The 24,788-nt window shown below is 37.2% G+C and overlaps 1 protein-coding gene across 4 annotated transcripts in view; it reads right to left on the bottom strand.

The window, feature by feature from the left end:
• Positions 1-24,595, bottom strand: part of LOC121317622 (collagen alpha-1(XII) chain-like) — an 85,857-nt gene extending 61,262 nt beyond the window's left edge. For 2 of the 4 annotated variants that reach the window (XM_041253756.1, XM_041253757.1), the window contains exons 1-12: positions 24,379-24,593; positions 21,164-21,271; positions 13,355-13,471; positions 12,705-12,848; positions 11,462-11,527; positions 8,369-8,632; positions 7,672-7,836; positions 7,059-7,232; positions 5,649-5,939; positions 4,940-5,542; positions 1,664-1,936; positions 468-740 (exon numbers count right to left, since the gene is read on the bottom strand). In XM_041253756.1, the coding sequence (XP_041109690.1) occupies positions 468-740; positions 1,664-1,936; positions 4,940-5,542; positions 5,649-5,939; positions 7,059-7,232; positions 7,672-7,836; positions 8,369-8,632; positions 11,462-11,527; positions 12,705-12,848; positions 13,355-13,471; positions 21,164-21,236 (2,443 nt within the window). In that variant the 5' untranslated portion in view covers positions 21,237-21,271; positions 24,379-24,593. Of the gene's footprint in view, positions 1-467; positions 741-1,663; positions 1,937-4,939; positions 5,543-5,648; positions 5,940-7,058; positions 7,233-7,671; positions 7,837-8,368; positions 8,633-11,461; positions 11,528-12,704; positions 12,849-13,354; positions 13,472-21,163; positions 21,272-24,378 lie in introns of all 4 variants that reach the window. The other 2 variants (XM_041253758.1, XM_041253760.1) reach the window with 2 other exon arrangements.
• Positions 24,596-24,788: the final 193 nt, after the last annotated feature.

Below are 24,788 nucleotides of genomic sequence, written 5' to 3'. Positions count from 1 at the left end.
AAATCTCAGAATGCACGCTAGCCAAGCCTTTCCTTTTTATAAGAGGGCCAACTAGATACAAGTAGCCATGTAAAACCAGATGGAACATGGCTTCTTTTTGATGGCTTTGAGAAATCCAGCATGTCAGCAAATAAACCGCTAATGAGAGATGTCAAGTGTTTGTTGTTTCATAAGCAAATAAAACGTGCATATGAGTTTCATATGGAACTCTTGTTGAAATTACTGTGCATTGCCGTGCCTGGTACAGATGCTAACTTGCACATTATGATTCCCAGAGGTACACTGACATGCCTCAGATTTCCTGCCATGTGTTCCTGTTCAAAGCCTTGAATACTACCAGCATTCTTTTTTTCAGCCATTAAACAATGAAAAACAGTGATGATGAAATGATTTGCGTTCAGTTTCTATTCAAAGGTATACAAGGGAACATGTGAAAATGAGGCAGAGGAGTGAAGCAGGATCTCTACCTTCTTTCGTAGTTCCATCGATTTGCATTTCTCCTCCAACCCCAGACTGATATTCTGCAGCAACAGAAACTCTGTAAGTGGTGGATGGTAAAAGTTCCGGTAGCACAACTGTGGTCTCGCTTCCCGGGATGCTGGTTTCCTTAGTGTCTCCTCCTCCAATGGGATAGTAGGAAAGTCGGTACCACACAACATTCCCAGGGGCGGCCCCCCACGTGACCCGAAAACTATCCATAGTTTCTTCTGATACCCTCAAACTGTGAGGGGTTCCTTGTTCTACAACAAAGAAACAGAGCACAAAGAATTAGACATTTCCCATAGATTGAACCCGCCCTGAAACAATTGCTTCTGTCCCACTGATCCTGTTTGCAGTCATGTTCAGAGTTTATGTGGATCTGCTACTCCAAAACCTATATTCTTCTATTTATCATCTAAAATAAACCTGTGGATTACAAAATGACTGTCCATATTTAAATGTCCTCATTCCAGGAGGAATTGTTGGCTGCACCTGTTCTGTGATTGGAGCACGGTTTATAGAAAGTGGATGTTAGGAAGCTGATTGTTCAACTTCTTTTCCTTGGCACCATTTGGATCAAACCATTCTGTATGTATTTATTTGCTTGAATCGGGAGTGTGCGATGCCCACCCAAACTGTTTCTGTAAACCTTGCTTTGAAGCACTTGAAGCTAACAGAGGTGAAAAGGTCACAGACTTCAATTTCTTGTAGCTTTTTAGTTTCTGACTCTGCTACTTTTGCTCCTATTCTACTGTCCTTTTAACAACTGACTACTGCAGCTGGGTTTATAATTGTGCACCCTGTTTATAACAGTAGGGTACAAGACGTAATGCTATGTAAAGGGATGGAGAGAGCCAGTTGCTGGTCTGTCAGCGAATACTGGCATTAGTTCATTTCTTTCTCATTGCCCGCTGGGAGATAACACCCTTGCAGTCATATAAGAACCCAAAGATTGATACTAAGAAACTCCAAACACTGCCATCACAGGCATTCTCTGCTCAGATTCTGATTACTGGTACAGCAAATGCAAGTGTACAAAAGGACTCACTTCTCTCTCTTTCTTTATTTTTATATTATAAGATTTTTTTACAGTTTGACATTGTATCTGGGTGACTATATATTACTATAGTAGCTTCCTAAAATAATAAAAAGATTTTGAGCCATGAAAAGACCTAAACATTACCTTCGAGAGTTGTCTCGGATCCCTTCAATGGAAAGCTGTCTCCTTTATCATACTGTGAAAGCACGCTGACGTTGTACTTTGTGAGAGGAATTAGATTTGTCAGGACGATTGAGGTAGTTTCTGCTGGGACTGAGATGGTGATTTCATCTCCACCCGAGGCTGCTCCATATTTAACAAGGAAGGACTGGACATCTGCAGAGTCTGTAGACCAGCTGGTTCGGAAACTTCTAGATGTCACTTCAGAAAACTCAAGATCCCTTGGAGAAACCAAAGCTAAAAAGGAGAAATTTGATTTATAGCCCAAACTTCCATTATCCCATTTTTTTTTTCAATATACAGGGAAAACTCTGTTTTACTCATTAGATGGAGCCAGCTCATAGTTGATGTAAGTGTGCTTTAATCATTAAGGGCCTTTAAAAAATAAAGGGCTTATTGTAATCTTTCTACAAAAAATAGACACTTGTGCCAACATTAACATACAGAACATTCAACCTAACTTTTGCAGTGATATAAAAAAGTTTCTTCTGCACTCAAGTTCTAACACAGTTTATAAGCAGCCTTGCTCTCAAGCTTTGTGACCCAGTCTACAGCATGTCGTTTTCTTTCTTCTTTCAGTGCTCCAGTATATTGCCCTCTTAACACAGGAGGTCAAGGCCTTTGTTGCTTTTCAGTTAATGGCCGGAGGGAAGCCACGAGACCTTGCACCTGCTCTAAAACAGAGGTTGTCATTTTTCGATCACATCTAGCGAATTGTATCCAAATATAAGTGATAAGTTTCTTTTGATGCGCAAATATAAGCGATACATTTTTTTTGATGCTCAAATATAAATGATACATTTCTTTTGATGCTCAAATATGTGATACGTTTCATTTGCTGCTCAAACATAAGTGATAAGCTTCTTTTGATGCTCAAATATAAGTGATATGTTTCTTTTGATGCTCAGTATATAAGTGATATGTTTCTTTTGATGCTCAGTATATAAGTGATACGTTTCTTTTGATGCTCAAATATAAGTGATACGTTTCTTTTGATGCTCAAATATAAGTGATACGTTTCTTTTGATGCTCAGTATATAAGTGATAAGTTTCTTTTGATGCTCAAATATAAGTGATACGTTTCTTTTGATGCTCAGTATATAAGTGATACGTTTCTTTTGATGCTCAGTATATGTTCAAACTGATGTACAGTATAAATCTATTCCTACTCTTCTGTTAATGTCACACATTCCACATCTTCCCAGAACACTGCCATGTTTTCTATGTATTAGGTAAGAGCAGCAGTGGGGGAGGCAGGGGATTCTCATGTTAAATGGAATGCTATAAAGTACTTTTTTTTTACCCGGGAAAGGGAATTGACGCTTGGGTATAGACTTACTTGTGTGGCACTGTCTACCTCGCATCAAAAAATAAAAAAATAAAAAGTGAAGTGACGCGAAGCGTTAGTGTGTCCAGGCCTTGAGGTGAAAACATAAATCCTTCTTTAACGATATTGTTCATCAGGGGACTAGCTATTTGACTGAGACTGGTATTGGAAACACGTGAAATGTGCTTCATGTTTAGGTAATTTAATCCGAGGTTAAAGTGAGTCAGCCAGAACCATTGATTTGCTTAATTATTAATAATAATAATAATAATAATAATAATAATAATAATAATAATAATCTTTCTGATTGTAATACATACTCTACACACTGCAAACAGACAACTTTACAGACATTAGCCTTCTGGAAAACATATTGAGCTATAATTTATAATCAATCAATCTTTATTTTATATAGCGCCTTTCATAGTGGACCACCATCACAAAGCTCCTAAATACTGGGCTAACTGTATCCACTGAGGTTAAGAATGTTGTAACCATTCAACGAACACATTCAACAGTAATGAAGAGTTATGTCAAATTATCCATACAAGTCTTGTTGCTATAGTACTTACAAACAGTTAACAACAGCAAACTGTGTTAACTTGTGCTGGCATTGCACTGGCCTCTGGTTCAGTTATAACTGGCATCATGAGAAATGCTTCTTAATATAACTTAGAACAATATAACTGCATGTGTGGTGGCTCGAAAGAGAGCCGTGACTAATAGGTTTTGAAACGATGTATTTAATGTATTATTAATGTAACTCCAGTGCTTGTCAAATTTTCTTTTCATTACAGCAATTATAATTTCAATTGTTAACAGCTGTGCTGTTTTCACTGTGTGCCGCTTAACTTTTTAACCACTAAGCTAGAGACTGCTGTGTCTCAGATTATGCAACAGAATTACTTTTACAGGGTTCTGATTTCTTTTCCTATTATACCACTTATCTGTAAACACAAATGTGTCACGCCCGCAGATGAAACTGTACTTTGCAACAGGAGATGTTGTCTTTCGACACGTTTCCAGATGGACTGACTCCTAAATGTTTTGCTACTTCTTTATAGCATCTGACTCCCCTCAGTGCAAATGAAGTTTGCTTTTAGACCAGGCTATGCTAATCTTTCAATTTGATTGCTGATAATACAATGCATTGAAAAGGCAATCCAGACAGTTTACTTTAAAAAGGCTTTCTCCAGCCACCCAAAATGAAAGCAAAACCACAGTGGGAGAGGCAGTGCATTCCCTGCCATGCAACAGGATTCTAAAAATATGTTCAAAGTAAAGCTATCACGTGCACAAGTGGCCCTGTGCTGGCCCTGCTGAAGACATGTCTGCCAAGGTTCTGCAATGTTCTTCAGTCAGTGTCACAGGAATTTTATTTTTTGACTCACCCACATGACGGGCCTTCAGGAGAGCACAGTGCTATTCCCTATTACTGGGATTTCTGGTAAACAACTACATTTTTCTAAGATGTGTTCAAATATGTGCACCTGTGGTACAGAGGCTACCCGCCACAGCTGAGGTTCAACAATGGATATTAAATGTGTTTAAAACTGTTTGGGATACATGTTCATCTAACTGTGGGGGGTTTTAACATGTGCAGTTTCATCTTCCCCAAAGTGACTGAGTACACCTGTCTTACTGGAGAACTGGTCCTTATAGAGGAAGATCAAATTGAGAGGGTATGACAGGTAGGACTTAATTGGGAGATGGAGAAAGGATGTCTACAGTGTTAAATGCATTGGCCTGCATGTGCATTGAGATGTTTTAAATGTTCAGGTGTATGCTGTATCATTACAGTGTTAAATGTATTGGCCTGCATGTGCATTGAGATGTTTTAAATGTTCTAGAAAGCAATAAGTTAAACGTTCTACATAAATAGAGAAGCCTCTTTCAAATGACTGACTACTTACATCTCATTTTAATAGCACGGAGTTCTTGCTCAATTCTCAAGCATATTTGCTGGGTGAGCTCAGTTGATATCCTTTGGAAAGCATCAAAGTCTTCTACGGTGTAAACATGGGTCTCAGCAGGGGAGTTGGCTATGGATTCCAGTTCACTGCGGACAGCGTCTTTCACACCAACAGCAAAGATTTCCACACCTGAGGTCCGTAGCTGAGTAGCAGGATCTTTGAAAGCATCTGACGATTTACCGTCTGTGATGAGAATCATGACTCTCGGAACATTTAGCCGAGCTCCTTTGCTGGGGACAAATATTTTTTCTCTCACGTAGGTCATTGCTTTCCCTGTGTTTGTAGAGCCTCCTCTGTAGGGGAAATTGCGTACAGCCTTCAGCACAGCATCAAGATTGTGGTGCGTGTTCAGAGCAAACTCGGTGTAAGGATCCCTGCTGTACTGGACAAGGCTTATCTGAATCTTCCTGGGTCCAATGTGAAACGATTTCACCAAAACTTCCAGGAAGCCTCTCACTTTGGCAAAATTAGACAGACCAATACTGTATGAGCCATCAACCAAAAGGACAACATCAGCTTGAACATCGACTCCAAGTGAGCACTCTGGAGGAGGCAGAACATTAGCATTAGGTGTGCTTTCCGGTATAGATACTCATGCTACTGTGTTCACTGACTATTTCCTGGCAGTGTTATCTACTCTAATACTTACCCAAGGACACTTTGACAGGCTGGGTTGTCTCCATCACCATTACAGGTTCACTTGGTGTCAGGCCTTTCAAAGCAAACAAGTTGATCTGGTACTCCGTTTCCGGAGACAGATCCCTGGCGTTAACGAATGTGACATTGGGACCCACATACAGCTCCTGCCGTTTGCTGCCAGCTAACATTGGAATGAGCTGCAGCTTGTAGCCTGTTATCTGCCCCGAAGATGCTTCCCATGTGATCCTCATGGATTTGGATGAGATTCCGGTAACTTGTAAGTTTGATGCTGGCTCAACATCTAAGAAAACAAAGATTGCAAAGTTAAAATGTTGCATAAAACATTATTTGCAGCAGTTGAGTCCATGACTAATCTATGTGTGTGTGTGTGTGTACATAAATAATTAGGGGCAGGCACCACGATCGAAAATTTTGTGGGAGACATACTTTGTATTGCTAATACTGCTAAAAACACAGTATAATCAAGTTTATTTTATTTTAAGACACAACAATCCCTATGCATACCAATCACTATCAGTCTCATAGGCAAACACCACCCACTAAAGTATGATTTAACCATTGTATTCCATAGATTTGTGTTTAGGTACCAAACGCTATTTGCATGCTGCATTAAACACCATTGGCCATCCATTTTGCATTATTTTGAGATATGCGCATGCATTAACGGTTCATTACTTACACTATTATTAATGTATTTTGAAAACGTGAACTTTTGGTATTATAAATGAGAAGTACTTTTAAACATCAAGACACATCAAAATAATGCAAAAGGTGGTATGACACCATACTTAAAATGCTTTTAGAGGTGTCGTGAGTCAGCATTTACACGCAGAGCAACTGGATTCAATTACTTCCAGACTTGCTAAAAGTCTGTGCGCAGTGAAGTATAGAAATATTTTGGTTTTGAGGTGGCTGATAATGGAAGAGTAAAACAATATAAAAAGGCCTTGTTCTTCTCCATTGATATTGTGATATTTCTGCACTGATATTGTGAATAAACAAGACTGTATCTGTATTGAAGGTAGAAGCCATATGCAGATAAACAGTAGGCTGTTCAACACACAGATATGCAGCTATGGGACATTTTTTAAAAGGTGGTTAAGAATGTCTTGCACCAACTTGTAAATATCTTTATACCAAATGAAAAAGGGTTCACTTCAAAAATAAGTTAGAATTCCTGCATACAAATTTGTTGAGCAGGCAGTATGGAGAAAAAAAAAACTACAGAGAGCCAAATTTTTCCATTTACTGTCAACATTTCATGTGCACAATGTTAGTCAATACAGTTGCAATGTGCATTATCTTACATTCACAGGCACAGTACATTTGCCATATGTTAGGTTGTAACCAGGACAGTCGCTATCTCACAATACCGTATTTTAAGTAAAAGCAGCCTTACCTTCTTCACCACTCACAAGTTCATTGAGCTGCTCATCAACGCCAGCACACACTTGGGAAATTAGTTCATGCTGTACGTCTTTAATCAGGTTGAAGTTAGCTACGTTAAACACATGCTTGTGAAAGGGGCTGGAGGCCACTTGTCTCATTTCGTCTACATCTGCTCCTTTGATTCCTGCATTGGGTTACATAAACAAATCGCATATAAGATGCCCACAGATTGTTACAATCAAAGAGCTACAGCGTACTCAACTCAGCAGCACACACTGTGATCCCATGCCAACTAGGAGAGCTTGGGGAAAGCCAGTCAGTTTACTGTCTACGTGAGCAGTTTTGAAATAATGACACTGGAATTCACCCTGCAGATGCATATGAGAACATTTCCGGACATTTTGAAATCATTTGTAGAATGAAACCAGTTAAAATGGTCTTCAAAGATTTAATGTTGAGGGTTTTTTTTTTTTTTTTTTATTAAAATCACTATAAAACAAGAATATTGCTTTTTGATCTGGAAATTAAAGTGGGAAAAAATGGATTCAATAAATAATTTAACAGACAGACAAAATCTGAACCTCGCCTGTTTTTGTTGTTTTGTTATGCAGCTCAACACCAACCTAAAACGAAAATCTCTACGCCAATATTCCGAAGCTTCCTTGCATAATTCTCCACAGGGTCCTGTGATTTCCCATCAGTGATGATCACTGCCACTTTGGGAAATCCTTTCCTGGCTCCAGATGCCTCAGTAAATGTGTTTTTAATTAAGTAATCCATGGCTTCACCTAGATTAAACAAAATAATAAGAAACACAATAAGAGGTAACAAGCTTTGCATATGCTTATATATTAAATACTTCACATTTTAATTCTAATCAGTGTGTTGATATTTGGCAATTTATTTGAGTTTTATGTCAGTCGTTTCAAGAAATAAACAAGGAGGTGGTCAGTTGGGTTTGTCAACAGTCATATCAAGGCCATTCACAGATAATTTACCACAGAGCTACATTAGCGGTACGACTAAATATCTTATGAGCTCTTAAATAAACTTCATTAGTTAAAGCTTTAAGGGTAAATGTATCTGAATTCCATGCAATGCTGAACACAAACTAATATTCATCAGGTTTTTTCAGATATATTCAGAACTAATACAAAAAACATTACAAAATAGTTGAAATTAAGTTTATTAAAATAAATTTAATTTTTAATGTATTTTTCCATTATATATATTATATATAATATATATATATAAATATATATATAGATATATTATATCTATAGCACATGTCACACAACGAGGAAATATTCTATAGCTTACCTGTCATTGTGTTTCCTCCTTTATAAGGCAGGGTATTTATTGCTTTGAGCAGTTCACCTCTGTTAAAGTATTGGTTTAAGTTGAATTCAGTCCTGGTATCCGTACTGTACTGCACAATGCCAACTCTGGTTTTATCCTCCCCAATGTCAAAAGCAGATGTGATCGCAGCAATTATGTTTCTTATGTATTTGAAATTCTCTCTCCCAACACTCCATGAGCCATCGACAAGAAAAACTAAATCTGCCAGCGCACTTACGGAGCATTCTAAGAAAGGAGAAGAAGAAAAAACAGAACAATTTTAAATCCAGTTTTATCCTGTAATATCAAAATTTAAACAGTATTGTTTTTGGGGTTCACTTGGACCATCACAAATTCCCTAGTACACACTGGCAGTCTTCACTAAAAACACTGGGTTTGAATGAGAATGCAGGCTCCGTATTCTACTGTACCTTACCCATTAAAGATTGTTCATACTAAAGTTGGTTCACTAAGTTGGTTAATAAAGATGAGTGTTTATTGGTTCTGTGGTAGTAGTGGAATTCTCTAGACTCCCTGAATATAGTTCAAACACAAGTAACACCTCATACAGCTGGTTTCACAGACCCTGAATAGCACTAGTCTTGGACTCCCTATCTAAAGTAACATTAAGCAGTCCAAGATTAGTGTCAGTATACCTCTGTAAAAGCAGCCGCTAGTGTGTTATTGCACATCCAACACATCAGTATTAGACAAATGTGCACTTAAACAAAAACAAAAAAAGTGCAATTTATGTTTTGTTTTTTTTAATGATTCAATAACGACAACTTGGATAATTCACGTAAACTTTCATCCTTTGGGCCCTGTCTTAAATTGGAGATTCACGGAAACTTTAATCTTTTGGCTCCTGTTTTAAATTTGAGATTCATGTAAACGTAAATCCTTTGGGTCCTGTCTTAAATTTGAGATTCACGTAAACGTCAATCCTTTGTGTCCTGTCTTAAATTTGAGATTCACGGAAACTTTAATCTTTTGGCTCCTGTTTTAAATTTGAGATTCACGTAAACGTTAATCCTTTGGGTCCTGTCTTAAATTTGAGATTCACGTAAACATTAATCCTTTGGCTCCTGTCTTAAATTTGAGATTCATGTAAACGTAAATCCTTTGGGTCCTGTCTTAAATTTGAGATTCATGTAAACGTAAATCCTTTGGGTCCTGTCTTAAATTTGAGATTCACGTAAACGTCAATCCTTTGTGTCCTGTCTTAAATTTGAGATTCACGTAAACGTCAATCCTTTGGGTCCTGTCTTAAATTTGAGATTCACGTAAATGTCAATCCTTTGTGTCCTGTCTTAAATTTGAGATTCACGTAAATGTCAATCCTTTGTGTCCTGTCTTAAATTTGAGATTCATGTAAACTTTAATCCTTTGGCTCCTGTTTTAAATTTGAGATTCACGTAAACATTAATCCTTTGGCTCCTGTCTTAAATTTGAGATTCATGTAAACATTAATCCTTTGGGTCCTGTCTTAAATTTGAGATTCACGTAAACATTAATCCTTTGGCTCCTGTCTTAAATTTGAGATTCATGTAAACATTAATCCTTTGGCTCCTGTTTTAAATTTGAGATTCACGTAAACATTAATCCTTTGGCTCCTGTCTTAAATTTGTGATTCACGTAAACATTAATCCTTTGGCTCCTGTCTTAAATTTGAGATTCACGTAAACATTAATCCTTTGGCTCCTGTCTTAAATTTGTGATTCACGTAAACATTAATCCTTTGGCTCCTGTCTTAAATTTGTGATTCATGTAAACATTAATCCTTTGGCTCCTGTCTTAAATTTGTGATTCACGTAAACATTAATCCTTTGGCTCCTGTCTTAAATTTGAGATTCACGTAAACATCAATCCTTTGGCTCCTGTCTTAAATTTGAGATTCACGTAAACATTAATCCTTTGGCTCCTGTCTTAAATTTGAGATTCACGTAAACATTAATCCTTTGGCTCCTGTCTTAAATTTGAGATTCACGTAAACATTAATCCTTTGGCTCCTGTCTTAAATTTGAGATTCACGTAAACATTAATCCTTTGGCTCCTGTCTTAAATTTGAGATTCATGTAAACATTAATCCTTTGGGTCCTGTCTTAAATTTGAGATTCACGTAAACATTAATCCTTTGGCTCCTGTCTTAAATTTGAGATTCACGTAAACGTCAATCCTTTGGGTCCTGTCTTAAATTTGAGATTCACGTAAACATTAATCCTTTGGCTCCTGTCTTAAATTTGAGATTCATGTAAACATTAATCCTTTGGCTCCTGTCTTAAATTTGAGATTCATGTAAACATTAATCCTTTGGCTCCTGTCTTAAATTTGAGATTCACGTAAACGTCAATCCTTTGGGTCCTGTCTTAAATTTGAGATTCACGTAAACATTAATCCTTTGGCTCCTGTCTTAAATTTGAGATTCACGTAAACATTAATCCTTTGTGTCCTGTCTTAAATTTGAGATTCACGTAAATGTCAATCCTTTGTGTCCTGTCTTAAATTTGAGATTCATGTTAACATTAATCCTTTGGCTCCTGTCTTAAATTTGTGATTCACGGAAACATTAACCCTTTGGCTCCTGTCTTAAATTTGAAGCAACTCCAGTCCCAAAAGGCAACTGATTTTTTTTTTAATTCCATCCGTTCCGCTGTGTTTGGACATTAAAGTTGAAGACTTGAGAATGTAGCCAATGACTCACATTGTAACCATGCTTACTGTAAGTCACTTGATTTCAATATGACCCAACCTCATCCAGCTCTCATACTGAGCACAGCATTACACTGAACTTTGAAAATGCCATATGTCACACGTGTTATTGCATGGGTAACTACTTGTTTGAATAAGAAATCCTGTATACATTTCATAGCCAGCTCCATACCATAGCCACAACTTTTGATGAAGAGCCACTTAAGGTGAGAACCAATACAGCTAAATTAAGACATTGACACAATTAAATTAAAAAGTCTGCTGACTTTTGTGAAAACCCAAACGAATCGTACAGTAAAACATTTATTGAACTGAACTGGTCTTACTAGATAGAAAATAATGAGAAACGGAAAACCTCATACTTACTAACAACAACCTGGGTGTCGGGTTTCCTCACTCGTGGTCCTCTCGGTGATGTACCGCTTGACTGAACTGGAACGTGAGCACATTGGTGCATATTAGAGTGAGGCGAACATGAAGGGAGGGAGTTTAAGTTTCATGAGACTAATATTTTCCATATCCCAGCACTTATAATAACTGGATCATGAAACTTCAGAGGTTACCTTCCTGAGGAAATTATGAATAATCTTTCTACAACTACTGCCATTAAACCAAGTTAGGTAACAATAATTCGCTCTTTTTTCATGAAGAGTGATGAATGCATACCTGGATCAGTCTATTGAAGAAATATGTTACAAAGTAAGCCATATTACCTGAAGCCAAGCTATCCAAATCTAGGTCTACTTTGTACAGTGGTCATGCAGTAAGTTGAGTAGCACTACACCCCACATCCTGTCTACACATGGCCATTAAAGATACAATGGCACACTTTGAAATAAGAGGACTTTACCATGGTTTAATGGCTATATCCAAAAACCTTAGTAACTATCATAGAACTTATAACTGCCCTTGAAACACATTCCCTTGCACGTCCCCCTGGTTAGCACTGAAGCATTAGTGTTCGATACAGTGTCGTTACCTGTTAGATAACTGATCGCAGCAACAGTTAGGTGTTTCAAGGTGAAAACAAGGTCAGTTATACATAGGTAAAGACTGCAGTAGAGAATATTGATACTATTTTTAACTTATCAAATGTTTTTGTGAGTGCAGACACTTGTTAAATTTGTTGAAATTGTCTAGGCGACTTAAAATCTATGTTGCCATTTAAAGCAAATATTAAGACTGTAAAGTCCTGTCCGAGAGCATGTACCGTAGGATACTGGTCACTTTACTCACAACCTGAGTGTCTGAGATGCAAGGTTTCAAATGTAAACTAGAACCTTTTTTCAGTAAAACCTAATTGGTTGAATAAATAATTGATTGATTGAGTGATTGATTGAATGATTGATTGAGAAAGTTAAAAGTAGAAGACTACATGATAATATTCTAGTTGGTCACAGAATGAATCTAAAATAAATTCTGATTTGTAATGTCTGTACAATATCTTAAAGACAACTTTTGTCACTCAAAGATGATTTGTTGTTATATAGAATATACAAAAAAGCATATCATAAAAAATGTTGGCATATACATTTAATAGTGCTTATTATATTCAAATTTCACAAAAAATATTTTAAACATGTACATATGGAAAACAAAAAATACTTACTTGTGAGTTGGCCAAAGATTGGTAAACTTTCTTCCTTTTCATCATATGAATTTATGGTTACTACATACTCTATATCTGGAATTAAATCTGTAATTAATGTCTCTGAGGCAGTAGCTGGGAGATTCAGATCTTTAGCAGGACCATCTGCAATGCAATGAACAGAATGATTTTAGAAATCTTAACAAGAAGTATATACTGTAGAGATCGTTATATTAAGGGGATAGTTAACAATATAGGGGATTCCCTTTGTATATTTTAATATTTATGAACCACTAATTAATGAGTTAGGGTTGAACTTTGCATAAAGCTACAAATAAAATAAATACACAGTAATATATTTAGAACATCACATGATTAAAATGACATGAACACATAACCCCAGACACAGTACTACTAAGAGTAAGACATGGACTGAAATGCCACCAGCTACATGCTTCTGCTGAAAAGATGAATAATAAGAATATAAGCTGGGTCTTGGAGAGTACTATATATACCGCAAGTTCAAAACAAGAGCCCAAGAAAGTAAAACATGAAAGCTACATTTTAAGAGTTGGATGAGTAGCCGCAGAATATCTGCTATTATGCCATTCTCTTAAATTACCTTGAAATTGAATTTAAAAACGTTTAATTCCAAACTAAACCCTGCTTACCTGTAGTAGGAACCACTGTCACTTTGTATCCCTGTATTCTATTGAATGACCGCCTCCATGACATTTGTACTGTGCTTTCATTTATAATTTTAAATTTCAAGTCTGAAGGTGGATCAACTGCAAGTAAAAAAATGAATGGGCATTACTTTTAAAATGATCACAGCCTAAAAATAATGAATGTTAATGATGTAAACTGAAGCAAAGCTTTAACATCTTTTTTGCATAAATTTGTTTCCAACAAATAAAGACTTCTGGGTTGAAGTTCATTGTTGGAGAGAGAATGAGTAACACACAGGTGACAAAAGTAACAAAACATCACAGATTTGAAGAGCCATTTAGGGAAAAAAATGACACTCGCTTGAATTGCTTAGACCATGTGTATATGGCCAGCAAATCAAGCACACAAAACCAAGAAAACACAGTGAAATACACATTGTTTCAAAAACAATTTCATACATGCCAGGTGCAACCATCACAAAGCATGCTAAACCAGCCTAAACGGGTTGCTTACATATAATGAAACAGAACAGTCAATTACAAGTCTTCATTCTTCATTCACCGATTATACAATGGAGTCGTATACTCTGACATATACTCTACTATTGCTGGGTGATATTAACACACACTTGTAGTTGTTTTCAAGTACATGTTCTCTTAATATATGTTAGACAAAACACATATCAAAAGACAGAAATCCATTGCAAACCTCTTAAAAGAATACACAACAGGTGGTGCATGTGTGTACTCTTTTCTTATACACTGGTGGCATGATTAGAACGATGAGAACTGTTTCACACAATAACAGGAAGAAAGACACAGTTGAAATACACATACATAGAGAACTTACAAAAACAACTTATTAAGGGGTGTTTGACAAAACTCTCTATTCACACTGAACTTGTATCACAGCACCATGCACATATACAGGAAAAGCTGCTTGAAACAACTTTCCGCACTGGACAAAAGCTCCCATGTACAAGAAGGACCCCACAGAGCTTATAAACATATTTTAAAATGATATTCTCTTTGAAGCCGTCCTCATGCTCAGACATGCTTTATTTTATAGCCTCTTTCCCACTGCTTGTGAACAAGGTTACTGGAGTCATGTTAGCTATTCATTCCCTGATGTTTTGGATTTGAAATGGTTTGCCAAACATCTGTCAAAGAATTCTGAAGACTTACGCCTGTGAGGTAGAACAATGCTAATTAGATACAACAGCTGCTTCCATTTTTTCTTTTTCTTTCTTTCTAACTTACAGAAAGGGCAATGTTCAGTCATTTCTTGGAACACTATTTTTAAGTTGCAACTTTTAACTTTACAATGTAGTTTGTTTTTAGTTTTGCCAAATCGATATTTCGTAAATGTACAAACACACCCCCTCATACATACGGACACACACAAATACATACAGATGTAATTAATAGGCCATATGAAGCGGGACCACCTTAAAAACACAATGCAGTGCAGTATCTTGACAATCATATCAAGATCTATTAACTAAGGGAATAAGGCTTTATAATCACCGTTACAATGTACATATCATGCAGCAGTTAGTAAAATGAAATGTTCTAATACCCATGCACGTGCTCAACTGTTTACTGTGTTTTACTTCCACACATGAACATATTTTCAGTAGTGCAATAAGTGACATAGTGTAATGCATGCAAGGTAGTTACAACTGTGTTGGATGCAAGAATATCATTCTAAAATACTGTTGAGAAGCCACAGCTCAGGACAAATTTAATGCAAAGGCAGACACAAGTGACCTGAGCAAAGCTTTATTGGTACATGGAAAAGTAGGACCACCAACCTTGGAGATAAACGTAAGAGAGCCAGCAGTGTCCTGGGCTGACTGCTGGAGTGTCAGCAGCAGCCCTACTCGTTCACTTCCTGTATCCAAAGGAGCCGTTTCCAACCAAACTGTCAGACTGACTGTGGGGAAAGTCTTGAAACTTCAAAGAACTTCAACAAACCGTTACAAATTGAGACCTGGCGCTGTAAAGACTCGGTTCTTAAAATGGATATCTAAGAAAATTGCCTCTCAAAATCAGGCATAAGTGTTTGAAATCTCTGACGTGCTCAGGCAGACTGTTGATATTTTGTTTTAGACTATTAGCGTGTCCAGGATTAGTGTTGATCGGGTCTGTGAAACCTGATGTGCTGATAAAAAATATGCACCAGCAAAAATACGCAGCGTGATGTATGTCAAAATTATTAGGAAAGCATATATCTATTTCCAAGATTTAATATTTTTTTCTTTATAATATCATACTTCAAAATCTTTCAACCATTCAGAAATGTGCAATTACCCTTAATAATCTGGAATGAATTACAATAACATGCTACCACAAAAAAAGGGGGATTGTAGGGTGGATAAAAATGTGTCCTCTTTAAAAAGTGCATCTTAAAATGTACGGTTTAAAACTGTAGTAGTGTAGACTGGTTAGAGCATACCACTGCTGTAAATGTGAGATGTTGACAGTCACTCTGAACAGTGCAGAGTGCTAATCCTCTAGTGTTGACAGTTTATATCTCTGTTTAGATGGTCTGAGCTGACCTAAGGCAGCATGTTTAATATTGTAACTGACTTTCTCTTTCGTTACGTTATCTATCAAAATTAATAGAACTTAACATTTGACAAGTAGCACATCATAAACACGAATACTGTTTTATATACTTTGCAAACTGCTGTTCTAGAATCCAATAAAGTGACCCATAAACTGATAACATTTGACAACGTTCTGAACCAGCAATGCAGTACAGTAGCCTGGACGCTTCTCATTCAAAACAGTTGAGACCGGGCCATGTTCAGATCAGTGATTAGTTCTTATCTTAATCTGTAACATTCTAAAATAATTTCAGTTGTCCCTGCTTGCATTTCTTTAGAAATTTAGAAATTTAGCAATAAACATTTGAAAAGGAAAAGAAAACACACTTAATACGCTTTCGTAACTTCCAAATAAAGACCGTCAATGCTCAATAGGGGCGCATGGTAGCAGTTTGCAGTGATATTTAAATTCATCTTGGTGGAAGTGGGTTCATTTTATGAAACCAGAACCAAACAGCTATGTAAAATATTTCAAGGTCTGTTTCATTTTGTAACTTTAAAACACAGAATTAAGTTAAAGACTGGTATAAACTCTCAGAATGTGCCACAGTTTTTTAAAAGTAGATGCTTTGAAAATATGGAACTTGCTTTCTTATTTCATTATACATTTTACCCTGGAGAATTTCAGTTTCTATGCCTGGTATGGTCATGCATTTTATTATGAGCTTTTCAGATTATAAATAAGTTTGGATAATCGAAATTCTACTATCCGTTGATTTACAAGACAATACACCACACAGTACATGCAATGCAAATTGAGTTTAAACCATTTTTTTTTTTATTAAAAATTTCCCAAAATGTTGTATTCATCTCTATTATATATTGTGATATATTTGTATGTAATAAGTGACAATCTAAAAGTGGGCTGTCATCAGTTGTACTGGCTGTTATTGTCCTTCCGGGACCTTTTTTCTTCTAACACTTATTATACCACCATCTTAAGAGCTTCCAAATATGCGCGACCTTTGTTGAAATTTTAGTTTTGGGTTTTTTTTTCCCTCTTCAAAACACAAAACAAAAGTTTAGCTTCAAAATCTGATAATCAATTCGAGAAGCGCTCTGATTGAACTTGTTATAAGATACAGTAGTTTATTTAAGAAGGCTGGACTGTGTTCATAAATTTTAATTTCCCAGCTGTTTCAATATATTCGAAAGAAAATGGTTCCCCCCTCAGCAAAAAATTCGACATTCATGGTGAAAGCCTAAACAAAACAGGACAAATATACTCTAGGGTTATCTCAGACTGATATGCTGCATACTTTAACCCGTCCAGCTGTTTGGAGAGAAAAACATTTCCCAAAATAATAAAAGAAACTTTTTTCATATCTTTTTTTTTCATATCTCTACACATGGGATTGTTTCTAGTTACTAACTGAAAGGTTACAAAACATGTTGGTTTCATTATTATTATTATTATTATTATTATTATTTTATTTATTTTTAATTTTAATTTAGTAGTCACCAATTGATTTTCACCCTGTTTTTTCTCTCAATTTGAAATAGCCAATTATTTTTAAGGCTCAGTTCACCACTACCGCCCCCGTGCTGACTCGAGAGTGGCGAGGATGAACACACTCTGTCCTCCAAAGCATGTGCCGTCAGCCGACCGCTTCTTTTCACACTGTAGCCACCTCAGAGCTACAGCATCGGAGGACAACACAGCTCTGGGAAGCTTACAGGCAAGCCCGCAGGCGCCCGGCCAGACCACAGGGGTCGCTGGTGCACGGTGAGCCGAGGACACCCTGGCTGACCTAAGCCCTCCCCCACCTCGGCCAATCGTGAGCCGCCCCCTGGGAGCTACTGTCCACAGTCAGCAGTGGAATAGCCTGGTCTCGAACCGGCAATCTCCAGGCTATAGGGCACATCCTGCACTCCACGCGGAGCGCCTTTACCGGATGCGCCATTATTTTGTTTTTAAGCAACTAAATGGCTTTCAACAACTTTTTAAAACACCACTAAACATATTTTTTCTTCGTCAAGAACAAAAAATCTTTTTTCAGAGGTAGTGGTAAGTGTTTTCCATTCTCAAATGACTTAAAAAATGCTTTCATCTTGAAAAAATACCTTTCCTGTTGTATTTCTCTGATGTCTGTCTGGCTTAAATTCCAAACTACGTTTGTAAAGGCAAGGCCCTATGTAACAAAGGTTTTCTTTCCCTTAAATTGAAAACATTTTGATAACAAAGTTAATTCTTTGAATTAAACTACATTTTGGTGATATTTACAAATATAAGCTAAATGAAACCTAATCTTCAAAAGTTTTTCTTTTGTGGATGAGGGGGGAAAAAAGTTTTATTTATTTCAGCAGTTTTTTTTGCAAAACTCCAAAAATGCTAATTCAAAAGTATTCATATCCTTTGATGCTATGACAGTATTGTCTAAAAGGTGCTAGAAATTTCAGAACCTAATTCCAGAAAAGTCTAGAAAATGCTTGATTGTAGGAGAACATTCTTAGAGAGTATAAAAGGGTTTGGCACAGGATAATTGCTGTAATTACCAATAAGTCAATATAGAAAAAAGTAAAGAGTTATCTGAAGACCTTAGGCAGAAAATTATTTATTATCATAAAGCTGGAGAAGGATACAAGAAGATTTCCAAGCATTTGAGTATCCCAATTTCAATTATTGTTTCTCTTATCAAGAAGTACAAGTCTTGTGGTACTGATGCAACACTCCCTCAGTCTGGAAGAAAGAAGGTTCTTTCACCAAGAACAAGTAGAAGAATTGTGAGGAAGGTTAATAACAATCTCAGATTGACTGCCAAAGATATTCAAAGTCAATTGGCTGCAGGTGGGACTGGAGTTTCCATTTCAACCAGAGGTCGAGTATTGCATGGTGAAGGTCTCAATGGTCGCAGGCCAAGGAAAAAGCCACTCTTAGGAAAACATCACAAGGATAAAACGGCATTTAAATGAAGGATATGAGTTCTGGTCAAAGGTTTTGTGGAGTGATGAAACAAAACAAAAAAAGAGCTATTTGGTCATGCTGATAGTCGTTACGTTTGGAGAAAGTCCGGTGAGGCATACAAAGAAAAGAATGCCATACCTACTGTCAAGCATGGAGGTGGTAATGTCCTTCTATGGGGCTCTTTTTCTGCTAATGGCACAGGAAATTTAGATCCATTACATGGTAAAATGGATTCCATAGTATACCAAAAGATATTGGCCAATCATCTGAAACCCTCCATTACAAAACTTGGTTTAAAACTCAACTGGACGTTTCAACGATCCAAAGCACACATCAAAATTTACTTCAGAATGGTTAAAGTAGAATAAAATCAAGGTTCTGGAATCTCCTAATCAAAGTCCTGATCTAAATCTGATTGCGAATCTTTGGTATGAATTGAAGATGGCTGTGCACATGAGAAGTCCTCAGAATACAAATGAACTGGAACAATTTTGAGAATGGTCAAAAATCACTAAAGAATCATGCCAAAAGCTCATTAACAAATATCCTAATCATTTAAAAATATGTTATTATAGTTAAAGGTGCCTCAACTATCTATTAACTTCACATGAGCGTTGTAACCAAAGAGCGATATAAACGAGGGGTGGGGTAGAGGGGCATCGCGCACCGCGGGACACATAACAACACAGATCTGACTAAAATACAAAAAAATTTTAAAAAATGGGCTAACTCCCTCAATATAGTGAAGCAAAAATGTCACTTTCTGTGAATTAACCATGCATAAAGCACCATGTAATCAACGCTATATTTTTTTTTTTTACAAAAAAGGTAACATTCCCACTCGTGGATCATTTTAATTTGCAGTTTTTAAACTATAAAAAGCCTGGCTTAATGGTGGTCAGGAGTTCAGTTTGAAGCGATAGACCAGCAAACCAAGTGCAAGAAGGAGAGCAGGTTGGGAGAGGGGAAGAGGGGATGGGCTCGCCCCAGGTTCAGCTGCCGGAGCGTCTCCCGGAGAAAGCCGCAGCTCCTCTCACAGCAAAAAAGTAAATATATTTGGAAAGATAACGACGTAGTAGGCCTAATATTTATTTAGTTATAAAATTAATGCTGAATAAGATGTCTGTGTTATAAAGTGCCAGCGCAGCTTTTCTTCAGTTCAGATACTGTATCAAAAGGGAGAGACAGAAACGGAAGTTAGACTGAGAAGTTGTTTACAGTTTGAACAACACTGGTACTGTATTTACTGTAGAACAATTGCTGAATCACCAGTATAGGGAATTGAGGGAAATGCTGTAGGAGTGTATATCAGAGGCGTGTTATAACCGAGAGTCTTAAGGCAAGGGAGCACTGTATTGTTTTCTCTCATTTTGCCTCCAGGGCTTCTTTGTACAACTATCTGAATTACACTATTTTTTGAATTATAACATGTACATCTGCATGTTGATGTTATACTTGTCATGTTAATTAAAATTTTAAAAAATGTCTGCTTTGCCAAATAAATACATAAATATATAGACAAATACATTAATTAAGCCTTCATTCTTAAACATGTGTATGACAAATTCAATTAACACTTTGAAAAGTGCCACAAAATGATTCTATCTAGGAATGTTTAATTAGCAGTGGACCACAAATATCGCTGTTGGTGTTATGTTACAGTCTCTTATGCAGGTCTTAACCCGTTGCTTGAAACTAACCTACCGCAAGAACACATTCCAGCTTCACACACCTTGTGGGTTAAGTCCCAGTTTCCTCCAGAATCACGGGTTATACAACACTGTATTGATTGGTGCACCGGTGGTACCAGAACATTATCGAAACATTTAAGACGCAGTGATGTTTGAGCACCACCCTGTGTCCAATGTGTGCAGACACACCATGTATCTATCCTGTCACGCGAGTAAACTACGTTCAATATAGTTTGTCGATAAGGTCATGTAGTAAAAAATCAATTTTGAGGTAATAATCTAGATATGTAAATGAGGCTAAAAACTGTCTATAATATTTGGTGTTGTTGTTTTTTTTTTTTGTTTTTTTTTTATAATATTCCTCCTGTGCAATATCCAACTAAATATATTATCTTATTACCTGCACTAAGCATGTTCTGTAGAAATAAATGCAAATCATAAAAAAAGACCTGAAAATGAAACAATACAATCGAAAGAACAGGGGAAGAAAAAGCAATACAGCAGTGCCCAAAAACTTATTTAAAAAAGCAAAAATAGAGAAGAAAGAATGCTGAAATCTGCACTGTCTTGATCAAGAGTAAGAAGAAAAAATAAGATTGTTTACCTTGGGCCTCAACCGAGGTAAATAACAGAGCAGCCAGGACAGCAGCAGCTGCCACAGACAGCCTCATCTTCATTGTCACCTGTCAGGCTCAGGGAAACATGAAGGGATCTGCAACGAGGACACACATTCAAGTCAGGGACCCAGCTGCAGAACTCATTCACTGGGATGTAGTTAAACAGATAATAGAATGTATCACCTTTTACATTAGATTTACAAATAATTCTCTCAAATTGAAGTTTTGGAAATTCTATTTTTTTAGTCAATCCTTACTGGATTATCTACAAGTAGAGTTAACATACTGAGATGAGAAAACAGCAACTCAGTAACATTTGCTTATCAGCTATCCTCTGTTTTAAATGAACACACTATTGCTGTATATGCTGATGCTGACATTCTAACAGTGGCACTCTTTCACTATTTGAGTGACTTTTACACTTTCCTGCAGAGCACTTTGCAATGTGTGATTCTGGGAACATGTCCACTACAGGTTTGCTGAGCTAGTCACAACATGCACTGTATAATGTAATAATGTTTTGCCTATATGCCTTCCTTATCTAGACATTTGGGCAAAACTACAAGAAGAGTCCGGGAACCAAGGGCACTGAAACTAGCGGTGCAGGGGTTACAGTTTTGTTCAGTTGCTTTCAGCACCCCCACTTTAAAAATTGTTCCAGTGCCATTGCCGGGAACACACAGTTTGTATGCGTGTATTGAACATAAACATTTGTTATGTTTTTTTACTTTTGACTTAAGCAACCAGGAGCAAAAAATAAATAAATCCTAAAATATGTGCTAAAAGCGACAAAGGGAAATTGTAACGCCTGCCTGCATTGTCAAGCCCAACTCCACTAGCTTTAAGCGGAACCAGTGGCACTGGAACAATTTGCAAAGTGGGGGTGCTGAAAGCCATTGAACAAAACTGAAACCCCTGTATATGATGGAAGCCATGCAAAGCCAGGGGGTGCTGCCACACCCCCAGCACCCCTAGTTCCAGCGCCCTTGAGCAGGGGGATGGGGGGGGGGGGGGTCTGGCAACCCTGTTAACATTGTGAGCTTGTCTCACGCACTGAATCTTACATGCCTGCCACAGGACTCCCCTGGGTCGTAAACCCTTCTCGGCACACACGGGGATAGCAGTAACCATTGACTGTACATGACTTGCAAAAGTTAAAGGTTTACTGACACAAAGAATTTAACTACAGAAGTGTCCTAGTGGCAATTAAAAAAAAAAAAAAAAGTAGCTCCTACCTAGCACTTTATATCTCTTCCATAAAAATTCTGGCAAATAAGGGAGAGCTGACGGGTCTGCATTAATGTGTATTGTCGTCGTCCCCCCGCCCCCCAATGGCGTCCCTGTTTGTAATGCATTATATATTGTCACCATACAACCCGATCATACAGTAATTTAGAAGGTCGTTTTAATGGCCGGTAGGGGTGGGGGGTGGGAGGAATTAGTGAAAGGCGCCCCCTACAGGTTCGCTTTATTTCTTTATTTATTTCTTTATTTATTTGTTCGTGCATTTTATGTGTTTGATTTATTTAACGTGTTTATGTAATTGTTGCTTTGTGTTTAATCAGTCCGATTCCCAGCCCTTCGAGTGATCTGGTTATTACTGACCCAATTCTGTCAAGCACGAAGCAGGGCTGACAACCTTACAATTGTACTGACATCAGTAAAAAATAATCAGAAACAATAACATGCATTGTAAAATGGTCTGTTTATGTACTTGCATTTGCTTAGGGCTTGTTTACTTTAGCTCATACATGGACACCTTTTATTGTTCTGAAGCTGGTGCTGTTTTTAACAGCAGTCTTGACAGTCGGAATTCGATCTAGAATGTCTAGACAGTAGCTTTCTTACGTCTGTTTTTACAATGTTCATCTGAGAGAAAAACTCGTTCCAATTATGTAGTACTGTGGCCAATATTAATGGCAAACTTGACAAGTGCTGGAAAACGTGGTTGTCCTCTAGATACAAACAAGAGCGCAGTTTTGTGTAAGTGTTTATCAGCCGCCAGATCCCGTCTAAGATTCGTCAAGACAAGTCACTTGGTATTAATTCAGTTTCTAGGCTACCCAGCACTTTCCCAAGAACAATCTGTCGGAAACACATTGCAAGCTGGCGGTGTGTCCAGAGCTCTGTGCTTTGGCTACTTGGTTGAATGAACGCGTATACTCATCCCAGCACAGTTTGTGACACTGTTCATTGCATCAAATAATGAGTAGTTAGGTGTAATTCGACCTGATTGCGAAAGCCGCAAAACAGTGCAAAACATATCATCCTTTATAACGATCCGAAATCACTGACATTATGTTATTTACGTTTTCTTTTTTGTTGTTGTTTGTTTGTTTTTTTTGGTCAGTACTAAAACAAACACACTTTACATACAAGTTTAATGATAATGTTTTGCCGTTGTAGGTACGGTTGTAGGCACTCTGTTACTGTATTTAAACAGTAGTTTTATTTATTTAAAACAAAAAAACAAACAAAAAAAACCGCATTGCCATAAAATTAAAGAATTACATTTAAAATTACAATTAGAAGCAAAGCTACTGAGTAAATATTTGGGAAATTAAAATAATCATATATATATATATATATATATATATATATTTGAGTTAATGCTAGTGCTATGAATGTGTAAACTATATATATATTGTAAAGATATGCGATATTTGTTTTCTTTGCCCTTGACGGGTAACTGGACAGAAACCGATTCACTTGTAGCTCTAAGCGGCTGGTTTCCTGCCGCTGGTAGGCTGATTTCTAGGGAATGGCTAACACGCCACAAGTTGAGCTCAGCTCAACGCACTTTATATTGAAGGACCGAAACTCTCATGATCACCTCCACACACTGCAGCTCCACAGTGATTTTTCATGCATTATTTAATTCATTGATTCCTTGACAGCAATAAGGAGAATAATGACACCAGCAAACAATAATCACCCAAGCAAGTAGTCTCCAGATCTGTTTAGCGCAAACCAAGAAATAAAGTCATTATTGGAAATTTACAGTGGCACAAAGCAGAGCGCCAGAGCTCAACAATCATGATTTATATATCAACCTAAAAAAAAAAAATTAAAAAAAAAAAAAAAAAACTTCTGTTAAACTAAATTAATACTAACTTATGTTTTTTCAACAGTTAATAGATGTTAAAACAAAATCCAAAAAAAAAGATGATGTAAGAGATGTGTGAGATTTTGAAAGTCAAACCTGGACAAGTTGAAGCGGTCTTGTTTGCTGGCGCTCCTGCGCTGTTGGGCTGGAGAGGACCTTGTGTTGTGTGTGCTGGTAGACTCGCTTGAGCAGACTTTGAGTTGGAGCTCCTGTTGCAGATGCTCCGTCTAGGAAGCCTCTTTCCAAGTGGGAAGAATCTCTCCCTAATCTGCTACTTAATAGGGGGCTGTTCCCAGCTCTCGGTTTCCTTTTCATAAACTCTTACGAAACTAAGGAAGCGTGGAATCCTGCCATATCATTAAAGATGCAATATCTTTAAAAAGGGGGGATAGACTTTTGGAAAATGCTGCATACTTTTCTACATTCCTTCGGCATGACGGTCATCCCACTGCTTGTGCCGTTGATCTTCTGCAGATACTCCATATAATCTGCATTGGAAAACAAAC

This window comes from Polyodon spathula, chromosome 6 (assembly GCF_017654505.1).
Source record: "Polyodon spathula isolate WHYD16114869_AA chromosome 6, ASM1765450v1, whole genome shotgun sequence".
Taxonomy (NCBI): domain Eukaryota; kingdom Metazoa; phylum Chordata; class Actinopteri; order Acipenseriformes; family Polyodontidae; genus Polyodon; species Polyodon spathula.
Note: the sequence above shows the minus strand (reverse complement) of the source record. Positions and strands in the feature narration are given on the sequence as shown.